Below are 17967 nucleotides of genomic sequence, written 5' to 3'. Positions count from 1 at the left end.
TTGGTAGAGGTGTAAATTTGGGTGTCTAGATAGGGTTCGGTAGAGTCGGGTTAGGTCGAATTTGAAGTTGAGTCATGCATATGCTGACTCATTTTGCACTTATAAATCGAAATATGGATTGGGTTACTTTCGGGTCCTCGAGTGTCAAATCAGGTCAAGCGATTGAGTTTTTGACATCGTTATTATATGTATACCTTTATTTTATTTTCTTTTTAAACTATACCGAAAAACAATTATGGTTGATATAGCCATATAGGCGATGTTGTGATGCACTTATTTTGACAAGATACCAACATAATTGTTTTAAGGCTTTAATTAGTTTTAGTCCGGGTGATATCACGGCTTAATGAGTGATACAAGTATAAAATAATTAGTTCTATGTGGTATGTATTATGTATGTGTTTACCATTAAAGTTTTGATTTCTTGATCATTTTAGTTATGCTTGGTTAAAGATGATGCGACGATGTATTATGAGATTAATTTTCTGTCTACGTACATTTAACCTTTGACAAAATCTTTAATACAGTATTAGTATTATAACATCCAAAAAATATTTACTCTGTAATAAAAATTCATTATTATGTTGTTATAACTTTTACTGTCTTTAAGGAAAAAGTTGAGTAAATTGTTCACATGTATAGTTAAAAATTCTGTTTTTTCTGGAATTGAGGTATATGGAAGTATGAGACATGTGTGCTTGAGTATAAAAAGACGTAATGCAAAGTATCAGGTATGTATGTGTTGAACAGACCATAATCACATGTTAATTTTTTATTTTTAATTAAATTTTTTTTTTTAAAAAAAAAACGTGAACGAGTGAAATTCTTCGAAACATTTTAAAAACTATACCTTAATCATTTCATATTACGTATGGATTTTTGGCGTTGAAGTAGGAAAAAATATCTAGAAATATTGACCAGTATAATTTTTGGACATTTTAAATTTGGCAAGTTTGATCTTTATAAACAATGGGCCAACTTATATTTGGCAATACAATAAAGAGGAGAAAAATATACACCTTTGCTGCATAGCAAAGAGTCAAACTGATTAATCTATAATAATTTATTTCTATACTTGTTAAACAAAGAACACTATGAAGCTGAAAGACTCTGCAAAGTGGCCAAGACTTCAAAAGACTTTCATTAAGAAATACTCTTAAACTCTGAGTACTTTATTTTGATGATAATGATATTATATGATGTGCTTCGTCGTGAAATTATGGTATGTCGATGACTTGATGCAATAGCTTTCGGAGAAAACAATACCTGAAAAGAAAAAAATAATAATAAAAAAAAAGGCAGCCAGAAGATCTAATTTACATACACAAGTCAAGGTAAGACTGGATTTCTGAAATTAAGGGTAGCAAATGTTTCACATCAACAACATGATGAAAGTCAAAGTAATTTACAATGTTGTAAAATTGTATTACATAAGGTAAAATTGCATCTCTCAATTATAGATCATTTCATGTGGCACACAAAGATTTGATCATCTTGCTACCTCCTACCCCCTCGAAAGGGAAAAAAAAAAAGTATGCAAAACAACTCTGACAAAAAAAATGCAGGCCCCCTATATGCTTATAAAACCAAAATTTTGACACACAACAAAGGATCAAGTATGGTGGTCAAGAAACCCTCCATCCTTCACCAGCAAAGTTGGCTTGGTCGCCAAGTTCTTCTTCAATCCGGAGCAACTGCAAGGAAATTTGAACTTTAAACTTTTAGATTAATAGTAAAAAAAGCAATCTGGCATTTCAGCATAATGCTTCCCAGTAATACACTAATACTACACAAGTAACATGACCACCATTTAGTCATTTACGCCCAAATTATTTGGGAAAAGAGAGAAATTAAACAAATATGAATTCATATTACAATTAGCTACAAGCCTACACCGTTCCTGGGGGAAGAAGGGGTGGGGGTGGGGGACAGAAAATGGCCTTTAGTATCATCACTAGATTAAACCCCGTGCAATGCACGGTTGTTAAATAATCTAATGACAATAAATTTTACCAAAAATAATGGATATAAATATTATAAATAGACTTAGTAGTAAAAAGTATGAAATATTGTGAAAGAAATTAATTAAACATGTTATAGTTACAATGGGCAATTTGACATTTAAGGACATTTATTTTAAATTTTATACAAACTAAGAGTCATAATTTAATTACAATAGGTTTTTTTTTTTAAGTGGTTTTGGAGGGAAAACTTTTTTATAATATTTTGCCAAGTGTTCTCTAAGTTTCGTCTTTAGTATAATGTAATTGATTCTGCATAGTTTTGAAACTCAGCCGAACCAATTGATTGTGTAGCAAGAGCAGTTTCATTATAAACAAATACAGATCTTAGAAGTTATGTTTAAGAAGCAACGGGAACTAAGACAAACCTGATTGTACTTGCATAGGCGCTCCCCTCTGCAAGGTGCCCCAGCTTTGATCTGACCAGTAGCAAGGCCAACAGATAGATCGGCAATGAAAGTTTCTTCAGTTTCACCACTCCTGTGAGCTACTATAACTCCCCAGTGAGCATCTTTAGCCATTTTGACAGCCTCAATGGCTTCTGTGACTGTCCCAATCTGATTTATCTGAAAATGTCACTCTGTTATAAGTTCCGATGATTTACAAGACAAATACAGATACAAACAAATAAAGACACAGGTTTCTCTTGCTTTTGAATAGTCAAAGCAAAATTATTTTTGTACAGCAGTAACTAGCTGAGCTGGATGATTAATCATCCACAGTTTCATATGCAGACATGTTTGGGTTGTCAGGCTATTGGTAAGAAGGGAAATATTTCAGTAAATCCAATAAAATCATCCTTCCTGTCAGGAAATTGCCTTTTGTTTTTACTCCAGCAGCAAAATCAAATAATGGTGAGACCAAGAATTTGAAAAATGAAATTCACTGATGCAAATTTCAATACCAAGTGCAAAGGGATTCATCTTAGGGGCAACATTTTTTCATACTATATATTTCAGAAAGAAAACTAGATAGATCCAGAAAGAAGAGAACACTAAGGTGGATATCACAGCTGTCCCATTCCAAAAGGGAAGAAAAGGTTCTCCCATTGGAGCCTAATGGAGGAAATTTGAAGCCTGACTAACAAAATTATAAGTCATAAAAAACAGTTTGCGGCTAATCACTTAATTTTACCTTAAGCAGAAGAGCATTGCATGTGGACTCCTGAATGGCTTTCTCAATACGTTTTGGATTTGACATCAATAGACCATCACCGACAACCTGCACAAAACACACCCAACGATTTCAAGCATTTAATTAAATAAAAAGCCTTTTGTAACACAGCCTAAACCATCAGCAGCAGGCATTGCTTATTCACTATCCACTGAAGATAAAGAATATTTTTTGACCAAAATTTTCAAATGTGTTCCAGACAATAGGTCATCTCAGTAAGGAAAAATTTTCAGTTGCCAATTATAGAATTAAATTTCTTCTACACTAATGCAACAATGAATTGTTTATCATGTGTATTTATGAAGGTATTTTAATTGACAAAGGAAATACAAAACAAACCTGGCAAGCTTGAAGAGTAGAGAAATGCTTTGTGAGTTCCCAATCCTCTTTGTCGAATGGATCCTCCACTGAGACAATTGGGTAATCTGCAAGATGCAAAAGAAGAATAACACTGAAAAAGAAGACTCCACAAGGAATTTCAAATGGTAGGGATATAAAAGGATGAAAGTAAAACAAGAAAGGAACAAGACACAACCATACCAGAACAAAGTTGTTTATACAATTCAATCATATCCTCTCCTGACTTAAAATTTAGCCCTGACTTATTTGGTGTCTTGAAGTCTAAATCATATTTCGTTCCTGTAAATCAAGTGAATAAGGAAAACTAAATGTTAGATACATCATACAAGGAAGAATCAAGCCTCTCAAACAGCATAGATAATTACACAAAGTAAAGAATTCTAAACCTTGAAAATAAACACTCCTGAGGCCCTAAACAAGAGAAACTTCCAATAACAGCACATTTCATTTTACTAGAAAAATTATCAAGATTTCAGAGCAGGATCCTCTTATAAGCTTGATTTTTGCACTTAAGAGCATTACCTATGCAAAATTCAGTAGCAGCTACATCAATGGCAATCTTTATTTTTTCATTATGTCCAGTTCTACCAATAGCCTCCATGACTAAATCCAGGGCTTCTTTTACACTGCAAAAGACAGATAAAAAATCAGAGCTGCATAGAACAAAATGCACAAGCTAAACACCATGACATAATAAGATTGTGAACTCATGGTATTAATTTTAATATGATTTATGTATACTCATTGATTTTATTATAGAACAAGAGAATCCCCCCAGTAAAATAGGCTTGCCTTGAAATGTTAGGAGCCAACCCACCATCTTCTCCTACATTGCATCCATGCACACCAAACTTTTCTGTAATAACAGCCTGCCCTTTCCATTAACAAAAAATCAAATCATTAAATTGCAAGCAAACACACTTTAAGATAAGAGTGTTTGAGACAAACTTGTTTGCTAGTGAGAATTACATGAGGCTGAAAGTACTGGCTGGAAGACAATGAGCTATCACATACAAAGTAATTAAAATGCGATAGGTAGAGTCATTGGGATTTTGATTCTAATAGTTGAGATGAAAGAAGCCAAATATAATGCAACAGAATTCAAATTTACATCACCTATGCCGTTCCAACTCTTCATTCTACCGTAAGTATCTGCGTGACCATGTCGGATACTCAACAGGCACGTGGGTATGACACTTCACATACACTTAATTTGGACTAAAATCATGCAAAAGTTTCATGAAATGCCAGTGTTTGAGACTTATAAGTTTTGTAGTTCTAAGTCCAAGTAAAAAAGCTCATTACTTTCTTTTTACACTATTGTGCTCTTGGGAAACATCTTCTCTCTTTAAGTACTCCAAGGGAGAAGACATATTCATTTAGTGCTGGAAAATGTTTAATTTTGTCGTTGTTTTCATAGTAGAAGTAATACTGTGTTCTTACTTTTGTGTAGCACATAAAATTAGATTGTGGAATGGTCACGAATATCAAAGAACACGGTGTTCTACGTGCAGAAGGAAAATATTCCTGCTTAAACTATGACCACTACTTTGATGAAGTAAAATACCTTTAGGTGATGATACGTTTCAGATCCCATCTGCACTGCCTCCTCAAATGTCTTTGCACCAACAGGCAAAACCATAATTTCCTGTAAATCACAATTCAAGTATAAAACCTCAGTGAAAAACAGAATGGAACTTGAGCTTTCTATGAGTTAATATCTGCGATTGCATGTCAAGCAAGTTGTATTATCTACACAAGTTCACAATACCTGAATAGCCAAATTGTTTCCAGCATGTTTACCACCACTGAGAACTGTGAAGGATGGAACAGGAAGCAATGTATTCGTCCCACCAGAAATATCAGCTATATGTTTGTAAAGAGGTACCTGGAACAAATATATTAGTCAAAAGATGGTGATATATAAAACATAATAATACAATGGGATAACTATCGTCAAATGTCAATGTAAATCATACCTCTTTTTCAGCAGCTCCAGCTTTGCAAGCAGCAATTGAAACTGCTAATATAGCATTTGCACCTAGTTCTCCCTGCAACATCAGATGTATTAAGGAACATAGGACTCAAACCATTTAGAAGCCAGAGCACTAAAAGTCTCCATCTTCCACAAGCAAGAAAGCGACAATTTGTTTCATACATATGACTGCCTGACTGGCTGTGGGAGTGGGAACAAATTCTCACACTATGTGATAATTACCTTCTTCTCTGTCTTGTCTAAGTCAAGCATGACTTGATCAATTTGGGATTGAAGAGTAGGGTCCATGCCAATCAATGCTTCAGATATTTTCTCGTTTATATTTTTCACAGCTTTAGTAACACCGTTACCCAAATAGATCCCTTTGTCTCCATCACGCAATTCAGTGGCTTCATACCTACCCAAAAACAATACCACTAAATTGTGAACAACACTGTATTAGCATCGCAAGTGGAATACAAAAACATAATTTTCACAGTACAAGTGCAAGAGTGAAAAAATTAAACTGCACATATAAATAGAAGCCTATTTGTTGACAAACAACTTACAACAGGAAATAACAAGTTGGTAAAACAGTATGCACACGACATAACTGGTATGCAAGGCTGTAAGCAGTCATTTATATAAAAATCATAGAAAACAAATATAGTAGCTACATTATAACTTACCTAAATTAAATAACCATAAGAATGGCTACAAACTGACAAACATTAACCATGACATTACAAAAAAGTTATTTATGCTTTTTTACAGTAATAGACTAGATAATCTGCTAACTTAACTCACGCAAATAACAGGAAGATCGAGAGGAAAAGTTTGATTCTTTGAGTGAACTATATAATCTGATTTTTTTGTAAATTGATTAAATATGATGAATTAATAAAGATGGAAGCTTTAATATTCATTGATAATGTTGGAATGGTAACAAAACGATAGGGCTAATAGCTTGAGGCTATCACTCTCAAAAAATGGCTTGAGGCCATAACTCTCAAGGTTTTCCAATACAAAATTCTGCCTATCCTTCTCTTCCTTCTCTCTCCCTATTTATTTAATATTCCTAAGATGATTCTAGGTGGTTTGTCATGTTTGTGCCATGTGGGCATGTGGCATCTCTTGGTTCCTTGCAAAATTTCCCTTGTATCAGTTGTATGTACTGCATACCAGCAATACTAAACTACCTGTAACGCCCTCCCCTAAATAGGTCCATTACAAAATCTAACACAAAAAAGAAAGGCTTTTGACAAATTTCTAGAGCAAAATTAGGAAATACTTCATGGATCTTCACTAGCAGCTCTTTTTAAATCAACTATCAAAGGTCTCCACATTCGTTACCCTCTTTCTAATTTTTTCAATAAATTTAAGGTCTTGAAGAAGATTAAAACTTTTATGCAGACAACTAGTTTGAATAGGCTAAAATTAATGATATATTGCAAAAGAGGCAACATAAAAATTAACATGTACATTTTTGCCTAAAAAGTGGTGTGAGACACAAAATCATCTATCTCAGCACTATGAATTTGGTTCTTTCATTTGGAATAGATTGTTGGAGAGATAGGAATCCAGCGTGCTGGTTTGGAGCCTGATACGCAAATTCTCCCTGGTAACTCGAAAGAAATGATACTATTTTTAGAGATAGGACCTCAAATTATGAGTCTCTGCAGGACAAAGTAGGTTATCTTGCTTTCCTAAGATAGTAAGATACTACAATGCCATTTCAACGGAGATATCCCAGAAGTAAATGTATACAATGTAAAGCATGATAAATACAGTTTGCTTATCCAACTAAGGTCCTTTATTGTGGTAACTTCATTCTTGGTGTTAAAAGAAGTTTTATAATCATACGAAAAATAATAACAAACCTTCCTGTACAATCTGATAGAGAAATACTAAAATTAAGCTTCTTCGTGTGGACAACAAACAACTATGATTTCTTCTCTATCCACTCGAATATCAAGATGGTTGTCAACCTAGAGCCAATTATCAGAATAAACTACAGCCAGCATATCATAAACTTGGTATATAACTACATATAATTCTCCATATGATTGCTCCTTATATAACATAATTATCCAATGAAATTGAAATAAGTCAGGAACTTCCTACAGTCCTTAGCAATTACATTGCCTTCCTACACGGTAAACCACACTAAGCCGCGAAAATCCATAATCTACCTAAATCAAATTAGAAACAATTCCTTCAGCAATTACATTGTATTTCTTCAGCAAACACACACACCAGCTGAATAACATGAAGCATTAAAACCTAATTTATATAAAAATATGATCGCCGAATTCTCCCAAAAAAAAAAAACCTAAAATGGAAAAAGAGGGAAGAGAAAGAGACGTACATTCCAGAAGAAGGACCGCTAGGAGAAGAAGCACGAAAAGTGCCTTTATTCGTAGATAATTCAACTTCAACAGCAGGAATTCCTCTGCTATCAAGGATCTGCCTCGCCTTCACCTTCGTAATTACTGATTGCACCGATTTCAACATATGATTTGCCTAATTATTCAAAAATCAAAATTAATAACCAGAAATTAAGATGAAAAACAATAATTAAACGGAAGAACTTACGATAAATAGGACTGGATCATTGGTTTTAGCCCTAACAGCGGCATTGACGGCATCTTCAATCTTCCGAGACAGCAAATGCTTGTCCAAATACTCTTGAACTGACATTTTTCCTATTAATTTCTAGCTGATTTTGATGTTTAATTTCGACCTGGAGATGGATGATCTTCAACACGAACAACTGAAGAAAGAGAGAATTATCGAGAATCTTTGAATTTCTGGGAATGAAGTGAGACTGGGTTTTTTTTTTTTTTTTTTTTTTTTAAGTTTAAATTCAGTTTGTCAGATTTTTTTTTTTTTTTTTTTTGTTTTTTCTAATTTTACATTTTGAAGCTGTTTGATGATGTCATGTTATTGTTAGGCAGTGGACTGGTGGATTGATTTGAAATAGGGTATAGGCTCGGGTTTTTTTTTTTGCTTAATTGGGCTTTCTTGTATATTATTCCCATTTTAGTCATCAATAAAATTCACTAACTAATAGAAAATCAATAAAAACAATTTCATTTCAACTATTTCATTTAAGTATAATTAATATCAACTCAGTAAAAATAATTTCAATTAAGTAAAAATAAGGTAAATTAAATGGGGTCATATAGTGATTAGTCTTCCTTGTCCTTTCAACATGATGTTAAAATTACTGATTTTATCTGGCAGTATAGTTTCAGTCCTTTCGAAAGACTCATTTCATATTGACAAAACTGAGGTATAAATGCCTAATACCAACCAACCAAAAAACAAATATGAAAACTGACAAGGTTAAGTAAGGCGTAGGTATTCTCTACGGGCTAAGGACCTTTGATATTCATTATCAGCAACGATTTTGATGAATAATACAGAAAGTCGAGTCATATTTCTAAACGATTATAAACTTATGTTGATAATTACATGTTCACAATCGCCCTCAACATTAACTGGAGGCATCTTTTTTCTTGACAATAGCACTGCACTAAATAGATCAATACTTTAGTGAGCATGGGTCATGCTGAAATAATACTTGTGGTTTCGTGAAACGTACATGCCATGTACAAAACCTAGTATCTCATACTACGACAAATGCACTGGATGCACCTTCAAAGTGGTGGACTGACCCAAAAAGTCCCTTTGAAGCACCAAAATGCCGTATTCTATACACACCTGGCAGTGCTTTCGGTGGGATCCTCCATTCTATTGTTGCCTGACTACGTGTGCTGAGTTTGGCAGGCCTTGACCACTTGAAGCGGAGACAGAAATCATCATCATCGTAAACTGGTTCCCAACTGTCCTTCTTTAGAAGCATCTCCACCAAAGCAAATGTTCCTTCGGTCATGAGATCATTTCTTGGACAGGCTGACCAGAAGACAACGCTCACCATATCACCTCTCTTAAAGGTTGCATTTCGGGGAACATCCGTGCTGCAATCTCCAAAGTTTGAACCAAGGGGAGGCGTGTCCAGAACAACCGGAGTAAGAAAGCCCACTTGCTTGTCCAGGAGATCTGGTGGCTGGGGGCCCGATTCAACCCTTTGGCCATGGACGAGGGCTGTAGCAAGTTTCTTGAATTCTTGAATGAAGGCACTATGTGTGTGGGGCCCATATAACGTAGAAGCACCCTGTAAACCATAATGTCAGTCAACGGTCAGCTTTCTGCATTCTCTTTTAACTTTTTTTTTTTTTTTTTGGGGGGGGGGGGTGTTACAGACTTCCAGGACCTAGAGGGCTATATGTTAAACCAGATACAAAGTTTTTTAGTTCACGAACAATATCAGTGGCAACTTCTGTATTATTTGGTACAGAAAGTTCCTCAGCAAGAACCAAAAATTACCAACACTGGCTAATTGAGCTGACAATCATAACGTGGAGTTGGGACATTATAGCCAGATCAAATTCGGGGTGCAGAGTCTTTCGATAAGGTTCTTGTCGGGTTATTTTTGGGTTTAATTTATTGGGTCGGTTCAATTTCAAGTACAGGTCAGGTTATCTTTGCCATGCCTACCAGTGGTAAGAAGTGAGTCTGCTATACTTATAATAGCACGAAACCTACAAGGAAGTAGAATTTGTGGTTCTTATTGATATAAATCTATCTCAAAACATCAAACGAATGCCTTAAAACTATGAAGTCGGGATCGGGAGAAGAAATGCATAGATTATATAATAGCTGCAAACTGAGAATAAACTGCCGAAAGCCTGAAATATGCTGTACAAGTGTTCTTCAAGTCAATGGCTTGTGAGAAACCATATAAGTTCAGTAGCTTGATAGTGTAAATGCACACAATGCAAATAGAAATGGAGTTGGTTTTAGCGGACATCAACAATAATATGGGCCCACCAGATACCATATACGTCTAACAATATATTACTATGAAGTTAACCTTGAATAAAACTGACTCGCTGGAAGCAATGGTTACGTTAGGAAAATAAAGCAATATCTTAATAATCTGGAAATGGAAAACTGACCTCATATCTTTGGACCTGGTACTCCTCGTAGGTGGTTACATACTGTGAGTAAGTATTTGTCAATCCTGCTATAACAACATGAAGGCCGCCATTGAATTCTCCACTAGATTCACTAGTAAGAACTGTCTTCACAGCATCACGAAGACGCCTACCAGCCATTGTTGTGAACTCTGATGACAGAATAAAAGCAAAATCAGCCAAAATAAAAGGAAAAATCTACTTCTATGTCATACATCATATGAAACTTTTAACTTTCTGAAATTGTAAATTCACAGGAAAGAATACATGAAAATCTTGAAGTTACAGGTTTGCCAATATGATGCTAATATGACAACCCAAATTCTAAACACATATGACATATTCTCCCCTAAAAATACAATGTAAAATTAAAAAAGCTCAAACCTTTGCCACACCTTAAGAGGATTAACTGAACTAATTTCTGAACAGCATATGACAAAACCTAATTAATTTTCTACGGCTCATTCAAAGAACATTCCTTAAATTAGCAGGGTTCTGCTTTTGAAACATTGGTGATTGACAAGCCAAAGCAGACCATGCATTTATAAGACCATTATAGAAGTGAATTCTAGCGATACCAAAAAAAAATGATCAGCTGATCTATTAGGAAAACTACAGCCTACACACTTTATATTATTAGCAGTCTAATGATCCTGCATCCCTCATCAATACTTGGAACAAAGAACTATAATTTTAACAAATTGGGGAGGCAACACCTTAATGGTCGAAATGTAACAAACAAGATGCAAGATTACTAGAAGATAGTCAAATACACACAAAATTACAAACTGCCAACAAATAAATTAGAAACCAAACAGCTCGATAAAATGTTAATGAAGTAGATAAAAGACTACCTGAAGGTACACTAAGGATAACGAATTGCCCAATTCGCAAGATCTGGATTGGAAGTATTGCAGGCTGCAGAGGAACCACATTGTGTAAGATAAAAAAGAATCATAATTAAATGGTCATCAATAAATATTAACTAACAGAACCACACAAGGAATGAAGGAACCATCGAGAACAACACAGTTCCGAGGTTGTGTTCTGTTTTTATACTTATGAAAGATTCTAAAATTAGTAAGCCAGACTTGGCCACTCCCACTTGGGAAATACTAATTTTTCACACAAGCTGGTTGCATTCTTAACCTTGTTGTTAATCTCTTTTTCAAATTCTTGCACAAAATCCAAATCTTAATAATGTCACAAAATTATAGCATTTTGGCTTTGATACTTTAGAGAAGGCCTACTTCCACCATCTTTTAATAGATCATCCCCTATACCTACATAGAACAGCACTACAACGCAATCTTCCAGTAAATCAGCGATCCCAATCAAGTAGCAGACTAGCAGGTATTAGCCTGTATTTTCCAACAAGAGTTGACTGTAATACTAATAACAGGTCCTGTCAAACTGTGCAAGCACTTTACTCATATATCAAAACAATATACTATAGCTTTGTGTAGCCATATTACTTATATGAAGATACTTACCGCCCAATCATATGGAAGCTTCATTTCACCAGTATCAAGTAGAATTGGTTTTGGTTGTTGGCAGTCAACCTGCTCTTTTCCCGGTGTTTTCAGTAAGTTACGCACTAATCTCCAAAAGGGGTTTCCCTGACATTATGCACCACAAGAATAGTGATTTACTGATCATGCAAACACTAAATATGTGAACAAATTTACAAAAAGGGGACATAATTTAGTCGTTTCAATTACCTTGTCGTCTCCCTGCTTAAAATCAAAAGCTCCCGGTCCATCTGTAGTACCTGCAGCGAAGGCAAATCCCATTGCAGCCGGACATGTTTTGACTACCTCACTGCCACCTCCTTCTTTAGGGATCGTAACCTCAAGTTTAGAGAAGTCCAGGTAAGTATGTCGAAAATCAATTTTCCCTTTTATCTGTTCAGATGCTGTTTTGAAAAGATCAGCAGCTTTCTTAAACTGCCTCTCCCCAATTATACGCGTGCTCTCAAATTCATCAGGGTAACTGTGAGGAAAAGATAACAGTTAATTTTGCATGGCCACTGAAATTTTAGTAGGCATATCAGTGAAAATAATTTGAGAGAGTTGCATACCCTGGTCCACGACCATAGCATAGTTCATTCTTCCCACCACATGTACTATGATTGAAGTCACAGGGAAGGCCCGTGTCAATGCAATATGCACCAAGAACATTGGGGCTAACATCACCACAGTTTGACTGACAAAATGCAGCGACAAATTTAGGTTTATCACTCTGTCGGAGAGCACTTCTCACACGGCTAGAAATGCTCGAAAACTTGGTTACTTCTCTTTTAGAAGAAGCCTGAAAAGAAGCAGCGAGATCCAATAGTTCACGATCTGCATAAAGAAACATTGAAGAGATCTCAAAACTAAAGCCTCTGGGACCATTACTAGAATGTGTACAGGAGCACAGGACAAACTCATCATCAGCAATCACAATGAGGGTGTGAGTGTACACACACACACACTCACACTCACACACACACTAAACATGTGCATTTGAATCTTAAATAAGTAGATTGACCACTACATGCACTTTCAAAGGATTAATAGGGCCTTTTTCCCGTGTCAGTACAGCTTCTAGCTGTAATGCCAAATCTAGCCGAAACTCAAATTCATAACATACCATATGTCATAATCATTGATTCAATACCTCCAGCCAAGCTCTTCTCTAGCTATACAGCATTGGAGCAAAAAATGTACAACTATCTTAATTTAATAAAATTAATATAGCCATTGAATAACTATCACTTGACTCTACTAGAATATATTTCATCATATACTCTAACAAAAGGTCTACTAGTTTCAGCAAACTAGCATGAAGGCTTCAAATTAAACACGCCAATGGTCTTGTGGAGCTGCAGTAAGACCACTGGAACACTATAGCAAATTTCATCCTAAATATACTCTTAAATTAATGTTTGATGCTTACGCTTAACGTTGTATTCAGGAATAATATTGGAAATTCGCCTGGGGATTCTTTCTGTAGATCCTGTGTGAGATTCGTCAGAATATATATTCCCGCTATCCTTCCCATCATGCCAGTCTTCCATAAATCGTGCAGCAGCACCTTTGTTATCCCCACTTATCAACAGATTTGTACGACTCATGGACGTCCCATGAGTCGCAAACCAGTTAAAACTGCCAACTGGACCCCATTCAGCATCTACAAACTTCAGAAGGGTCATCTCCTTATCAACATCATACTTGTACTTGCTTCGCTCCTCAGAAGGATTATTTAAATAAGCACTAGGACTGCGATTGACACCAGCATCAAGAATCTCTCCTGTGCAAGGGACAGGGGTGAAAATATATAAACATAAAAAGAGTCAATATAACCATTCAATCCCCCCCCCCTCTCCAAAAAAAATGCAAACAAAAGTAATATATTAGGATTATTAGGCATAAGAGTATATTATAAAAAGATCAGGCAGGAACATCATTATATCAAGAGGTTTGAATTATATCATAATTGCTACACCATAATCAGCAACATATACACAAATTGTTCTTTCACCAGGTTTGAAGCTCAATAATTAGCCAGTCCCTGATCCAAGTATGCAGATTCATCAAGACTATTCAATGGAAGTGGAGGAAATATGCAAAATAGATGAAAAGCGCAGAAACCTATAAAGTAAAGAAGTTAAGTAACTTATGCCTTTTCACCAAGTAAAAAAACACTGATTAGCTAGGTCAAGTAAATAATGAGTAAGAAAGGGAAAAAGGAGCAAGTGAGCAACAAATAGCTTATGCAATTTATTTATTTTTTTTCCATTGAAAAAGCTTTCTTTAACTAAATAAATAATAAATACCAAAACATCAGAAGACACAGGTTTTTAGTTAAAGATAGATGCAAAATGAAATCATGTATATTGAAGATGAGCATAGACTAAACTCGATCACCAAGCACTATGCAATATCTAGATCTTGTTCCTATATGACAATAAGGGTTGGAGAATAATGCAAAGGAAAAGTTTAATGCACCTTTGTTCACAAAGATCGGACCAGGTCTCAGATTTCCGTGAGCTAGTATAAAACTCTGCTCAATGCCATCAACAAGAGCATCAAAGGACTGGCGCACAAATCCAAGAGAAGTGACAATGTATACAACATACTGCAGATAACCCCCGGGACCAGCATGTGTATGAATTCCACTGATAGCAACATTCTTTTCAGTGTACAGATTCCCATACCTGCAAACAAAGATCTTTAATGATAATAATAAAATAGTATTCTCCAAACATGATACATGACAATACAATAGCAAACCTTAAGAAAATAAATCACCCTAAATAAGTATACTGAAGGTATTTTACTCATTTCTGAGGTGTTCAGTAATTTTTGAGTTCAATTAATTCTCAGCTCCTGCCTCCTACCTCCTACCTCCTAAAACTCGCTATACTTTAAAAAAACCCAGTTCGAGTTTTTCACATTTCGTGAACACATGCACTTTATAGGGTCAGAGTATATGTATATTCAACATAATTATGATCCAAGTAGAAAGAAAGATGTTACCTTGCTTTCAACCTCTCAAGAACTTTGATAGTCACAAGTTGTGAGGCCATACAAGCATCTAGATTCACAAAAGCTACACGATTTCCTTGAGGTTCTGCCACAATAAATGTGCGAGCACGCAACCTAAAATGAACCCCAGATGCAATTTGTGCTGTATCTGCATATCCCATCATATTTACATCAGCTGCCGGTCCTGTGATGTCATAGCTCCCAAGCCCAACTAGATAATTGGAAGTTGAGAATGCTCCTTTTCCGGCCAATAATAGCAGTATAAGTAAAAGAGAAAGCCGCATGACTCCAAAATTTCCCCGTATTAGGAAACATGAGGAACAAAGCAGCTTCATTGCAGATCCGAATATAGGAAAATCAGAATCTATTCAAACCTCTTCATATGCCTTCATAACAAAAGAAAACATACAGTGGTGTTAGCATCAATAATATTCACAAAGTATCATAGATCACGATTAGCAAAACAATTGCACATCACAGTCAATTCTTTTTAACTATAGATGTAAAAATTCAACTAATTTAACACGTACATTTCGAGGGTACGAATGTCAATCGGTAATTTGTTAGCATAATGTAGGCAAAGTTGTTTCTCTTTTTCTTATCTTCCCACCTTTAAAACCACCACCTCCAAAGCGAAAATTCCTTATGAAGAATGACTTATTTCTACAACATAAAGCAAATTACTATCATTAATTGGAGTTTGAGTGTTTTTAATCCTACTCACTACAATCAATTAGATGGGCATCTCACTCTAGAATTCCACTCCATCTTTTACTCAGTCGATAGCTTATTAAGAATCATCCTAATTAAAAGACGACAACGAACAAGTTCAAATCAAGGCGAAACAAGCAATCCACACTCAACATAATGCCTTCTCCCACATAATCGTGGCCTACAAAGTAGGTTAGCAAGTAATGCTCCAGTTTTTGCGGCAAGAATTCAACTAAAACAAGCATAATATTGAAATTTACAGCATAATTTGAATTAATTGCAAGTATAATACTAATACTTCACATTAAACGAACCAGATATTCCTCACCAACAAAAACAATTAGCATCCTACCGCAAACAATTAACTAATTTAAAAAAACAAGCGACGGACAATTATAAGCTGACCTAGTCAAATTCTATAGTTAATCGCAGATTATACAACCATAATCCAAAATTACTCAATAATCAAAATTAAAGCAACAAAAATGCAAAATTTCAATGAGAATAATCACCTAACTAGTTGAAATTTCGCGCCAATTGCACCGATGAATAGAAATTGGGAGGATTTTCGGTGATTTGATGAGAAGAGGAGAGATAAAATGTGAGTGTGAAGCAGACTTAGAAAAGGGTAAGTAACTTGGAAGGTTATTTTAATGGAGGAAGTGTGGGACCCAGTGTTTCACACGCCATAGAAATGAGCGAAGCTTCGTCAGTTTTGGCGTTGTAGTTTTATACTATGCTGTTGCTTTACTCAACTTAATCCAGAGTCAAGAGTCAAGTATAAAGCATCGTGCGATTATGCCCCGAAATTACTACCAAGGTGTGGAAGTGACGACTCTGACGAGGTTAGGTTATGTCTTTAATTTTGCATTTGTGGGTGCCATTAATTTGAGCACGGGAGGACCTACCTGTTTCACATATACAGTGATGGTTTATTCAATCGTACAACTCTATCTGTCCTAATTTAATTGTTTCATCTAACAAAAAGAAAATTGAGTAACAAGCCGTCGTATAGTACTCCGTACTTTGTATTAATTAATAGAAAATGAATAGATGATGTAATAGCCGATAAAATAGAAAAAATATTAATTAGATAAGATAATATGGATTACTACGTTTATGAAATCGCATACATAAAATGTGTGAGATTTAAGAGATTAGTTGAGTATAATAATATTTTCAATTAAACACATTAAATTAAATCTAAAGGAACATGGTGCATTCACATTACACATGCATTGCTTTTACAAAGTTTTTAAAACAAAACTAATAATTTAATGGGTTCATTCATCTCTTTTGAAAGAGACTTATTTTCTTTAGACTTATTAAGAATAGTGATATGAGAAGATTACATATTAAGGAAGCATGTCATGAGAATTCCACACCATACTTCATATTTGTCTACTGTTAATTCAAGAAACTATTGCCTCTTACCAGGTATAGGCCCCCCCTGTCCAATACCCTAATAAAAAAATAATATTTGCAAATTAAAAAAATAAATAAATAAAATTGGGGGGTAAAATGAAAAAGGGTTGTGTAAAAAAAAGGAGGAGAGAGAAGTTACTTTCTCCCCTTTAATTGTTGTTGTTCCCGCAAAAAACACAGTAGATCGGTGCCGGTGGTGTAGCTGAAGGTAGCTCAGAGAAGGGAATTTGGCTAGAACTTCCACCTAAATATGGAAATCCACCTTAATCGGGGTAAATAGTTGGGTAAACCATTTCTCCATGAAAAAACACTAGAGGATTAGATGGAGTTCTCAAAAATGGCATAATAGCCAGTGGCTATTCACCGGAGATCTGGAGGATATTCCAAATATGGTGGCTATTGATCGAAAATCTCGAGGGAAAGTCGAGCTTCCTTGTGGAACGAAATTAAGCGCAAAGCTCTGATCTATTTCCATGGAATTGCAAGCTTTTGTAGATAATATACAAATCAGGTAGGATGATTATTCATCTAAGTTTTGGATGTTTGGGGTTGAAATTGACGACGAAAATTATTTGGCAGTCATAACTATTATTGATTTTACACAGTTATTGTTAATTGTTATACAGCTATTTTTCATTAATGTACTGTTATTTTTATTAGTATACTGTTATTGGCTGATTAGTATAATTAAAATGTTATTTTATTTATATGTGAATCTGGGTTTACGC

General features: G+C 35.1%; 2 protein-coding genes across 4 annotated transcripts; both read right to left on the bottom strand.

Moving 5' to 3' along the window:
- Window positions 1-1312: 1312 nt before the first annotated feature.
- Window positions 1313-8401, bottom strand: LOC110683393 (cytosolic enolase 3-like). The gene is made up of 13 exons (XM_021859754.1): window positions 8125-8401; window positions 7898-8052; window positions 5773-5947; window positions 5534-5605; window positions 5326-5442; window positions 5122-5202; window positions 4347-4423; window positions 4077-4180; window positions 3735-3833; window positions 3534-3619; window positions 3156-3242; window positions 2390-2587; window positions 1313-1694 (listed from the first exon to the last, which is right to left on the bottom strand). The coding sequence occupies exons 1-13, from the start codon at window positions 8227-8229 to the stop codon at window positions 1626-1628; spliced, it is 1425 nt and encodes a 474-aa protein (XP_021715446.1). The 5' UTR covers window positions 8230-8401; the 3' UTR covers window positions 1313-1625.
- A 476-nt stretch (window positions 8402-8877) lies between these two features.
- Window positions 8878-16651, bottom strand: LOC110683392 (neutral ceramidase 2-like). 3 transcript variants are annotated; one of them, XM_021859752.1, is made up of 11 exons: window positions 16327-16651; window positions 15634-15766; window positions 15095-15489; window positions 14564-14772; window positions 13512-13865; window positions 12652-12916; window positions 12293-12563; window positions 12065-12190; window positions 11426-11489; window positions 10554-10723; window positions 9161-9709 (listed from the first exon to the last, which is right to left on the bottom strand). In XM_021859752.1, the coding sequence occupies exons 3-11, from the start codon at window positions 15436-15438 to the stop codon at window positions 9161-9163; spliced, it is 2352 nt and encodes a 783-aa protein (XP_021715444.1). In that variant the 5' UTR covers window positions 15439-15489; window positions 15634-15766; window positions 16327-16651. The 3 variants fall into 3 exon arrangements, with proteins under 3 accessions (XP_021715445.1, XP_021715444.1, XP_021715443.1); XM_021859751.1 differs by lacking the exon at window positions 15634-15766 and having other exon boundaries at window positions 16327-16650; XM_021859753.1 differs by lacking the exons at window positions 15634-15766; window positions 16327-16651 and having other exon boundaries at window positions 8878-9709; window positions 15095-15438.
- Between the last annotated feature and the right edge of the window lie 1316 nt (window positions 16652-17967).

This window comes from Chenopodium quinoa, unplaced genomic scaffold, assembly GCF_001683475.1.
Source record: "Chenopodium quinoa cultivar QQ74 unplaced genomic scaffold, ASM168347v1, whole genome shotgun sequence".
Classification (NCBI taxonomy): domain Eukaryota; kingdom Viridiplantae; phylum Streptophyta; class Magnoliopsida; order Caryophyllales; family Amaranthaceae; genus Chenopodium; species Chenopodium quinoa.
Note: the sequence above shows the minus strand (reverse complement) of the source record. Positions and strands in the feature narration are given on the sequence as shown.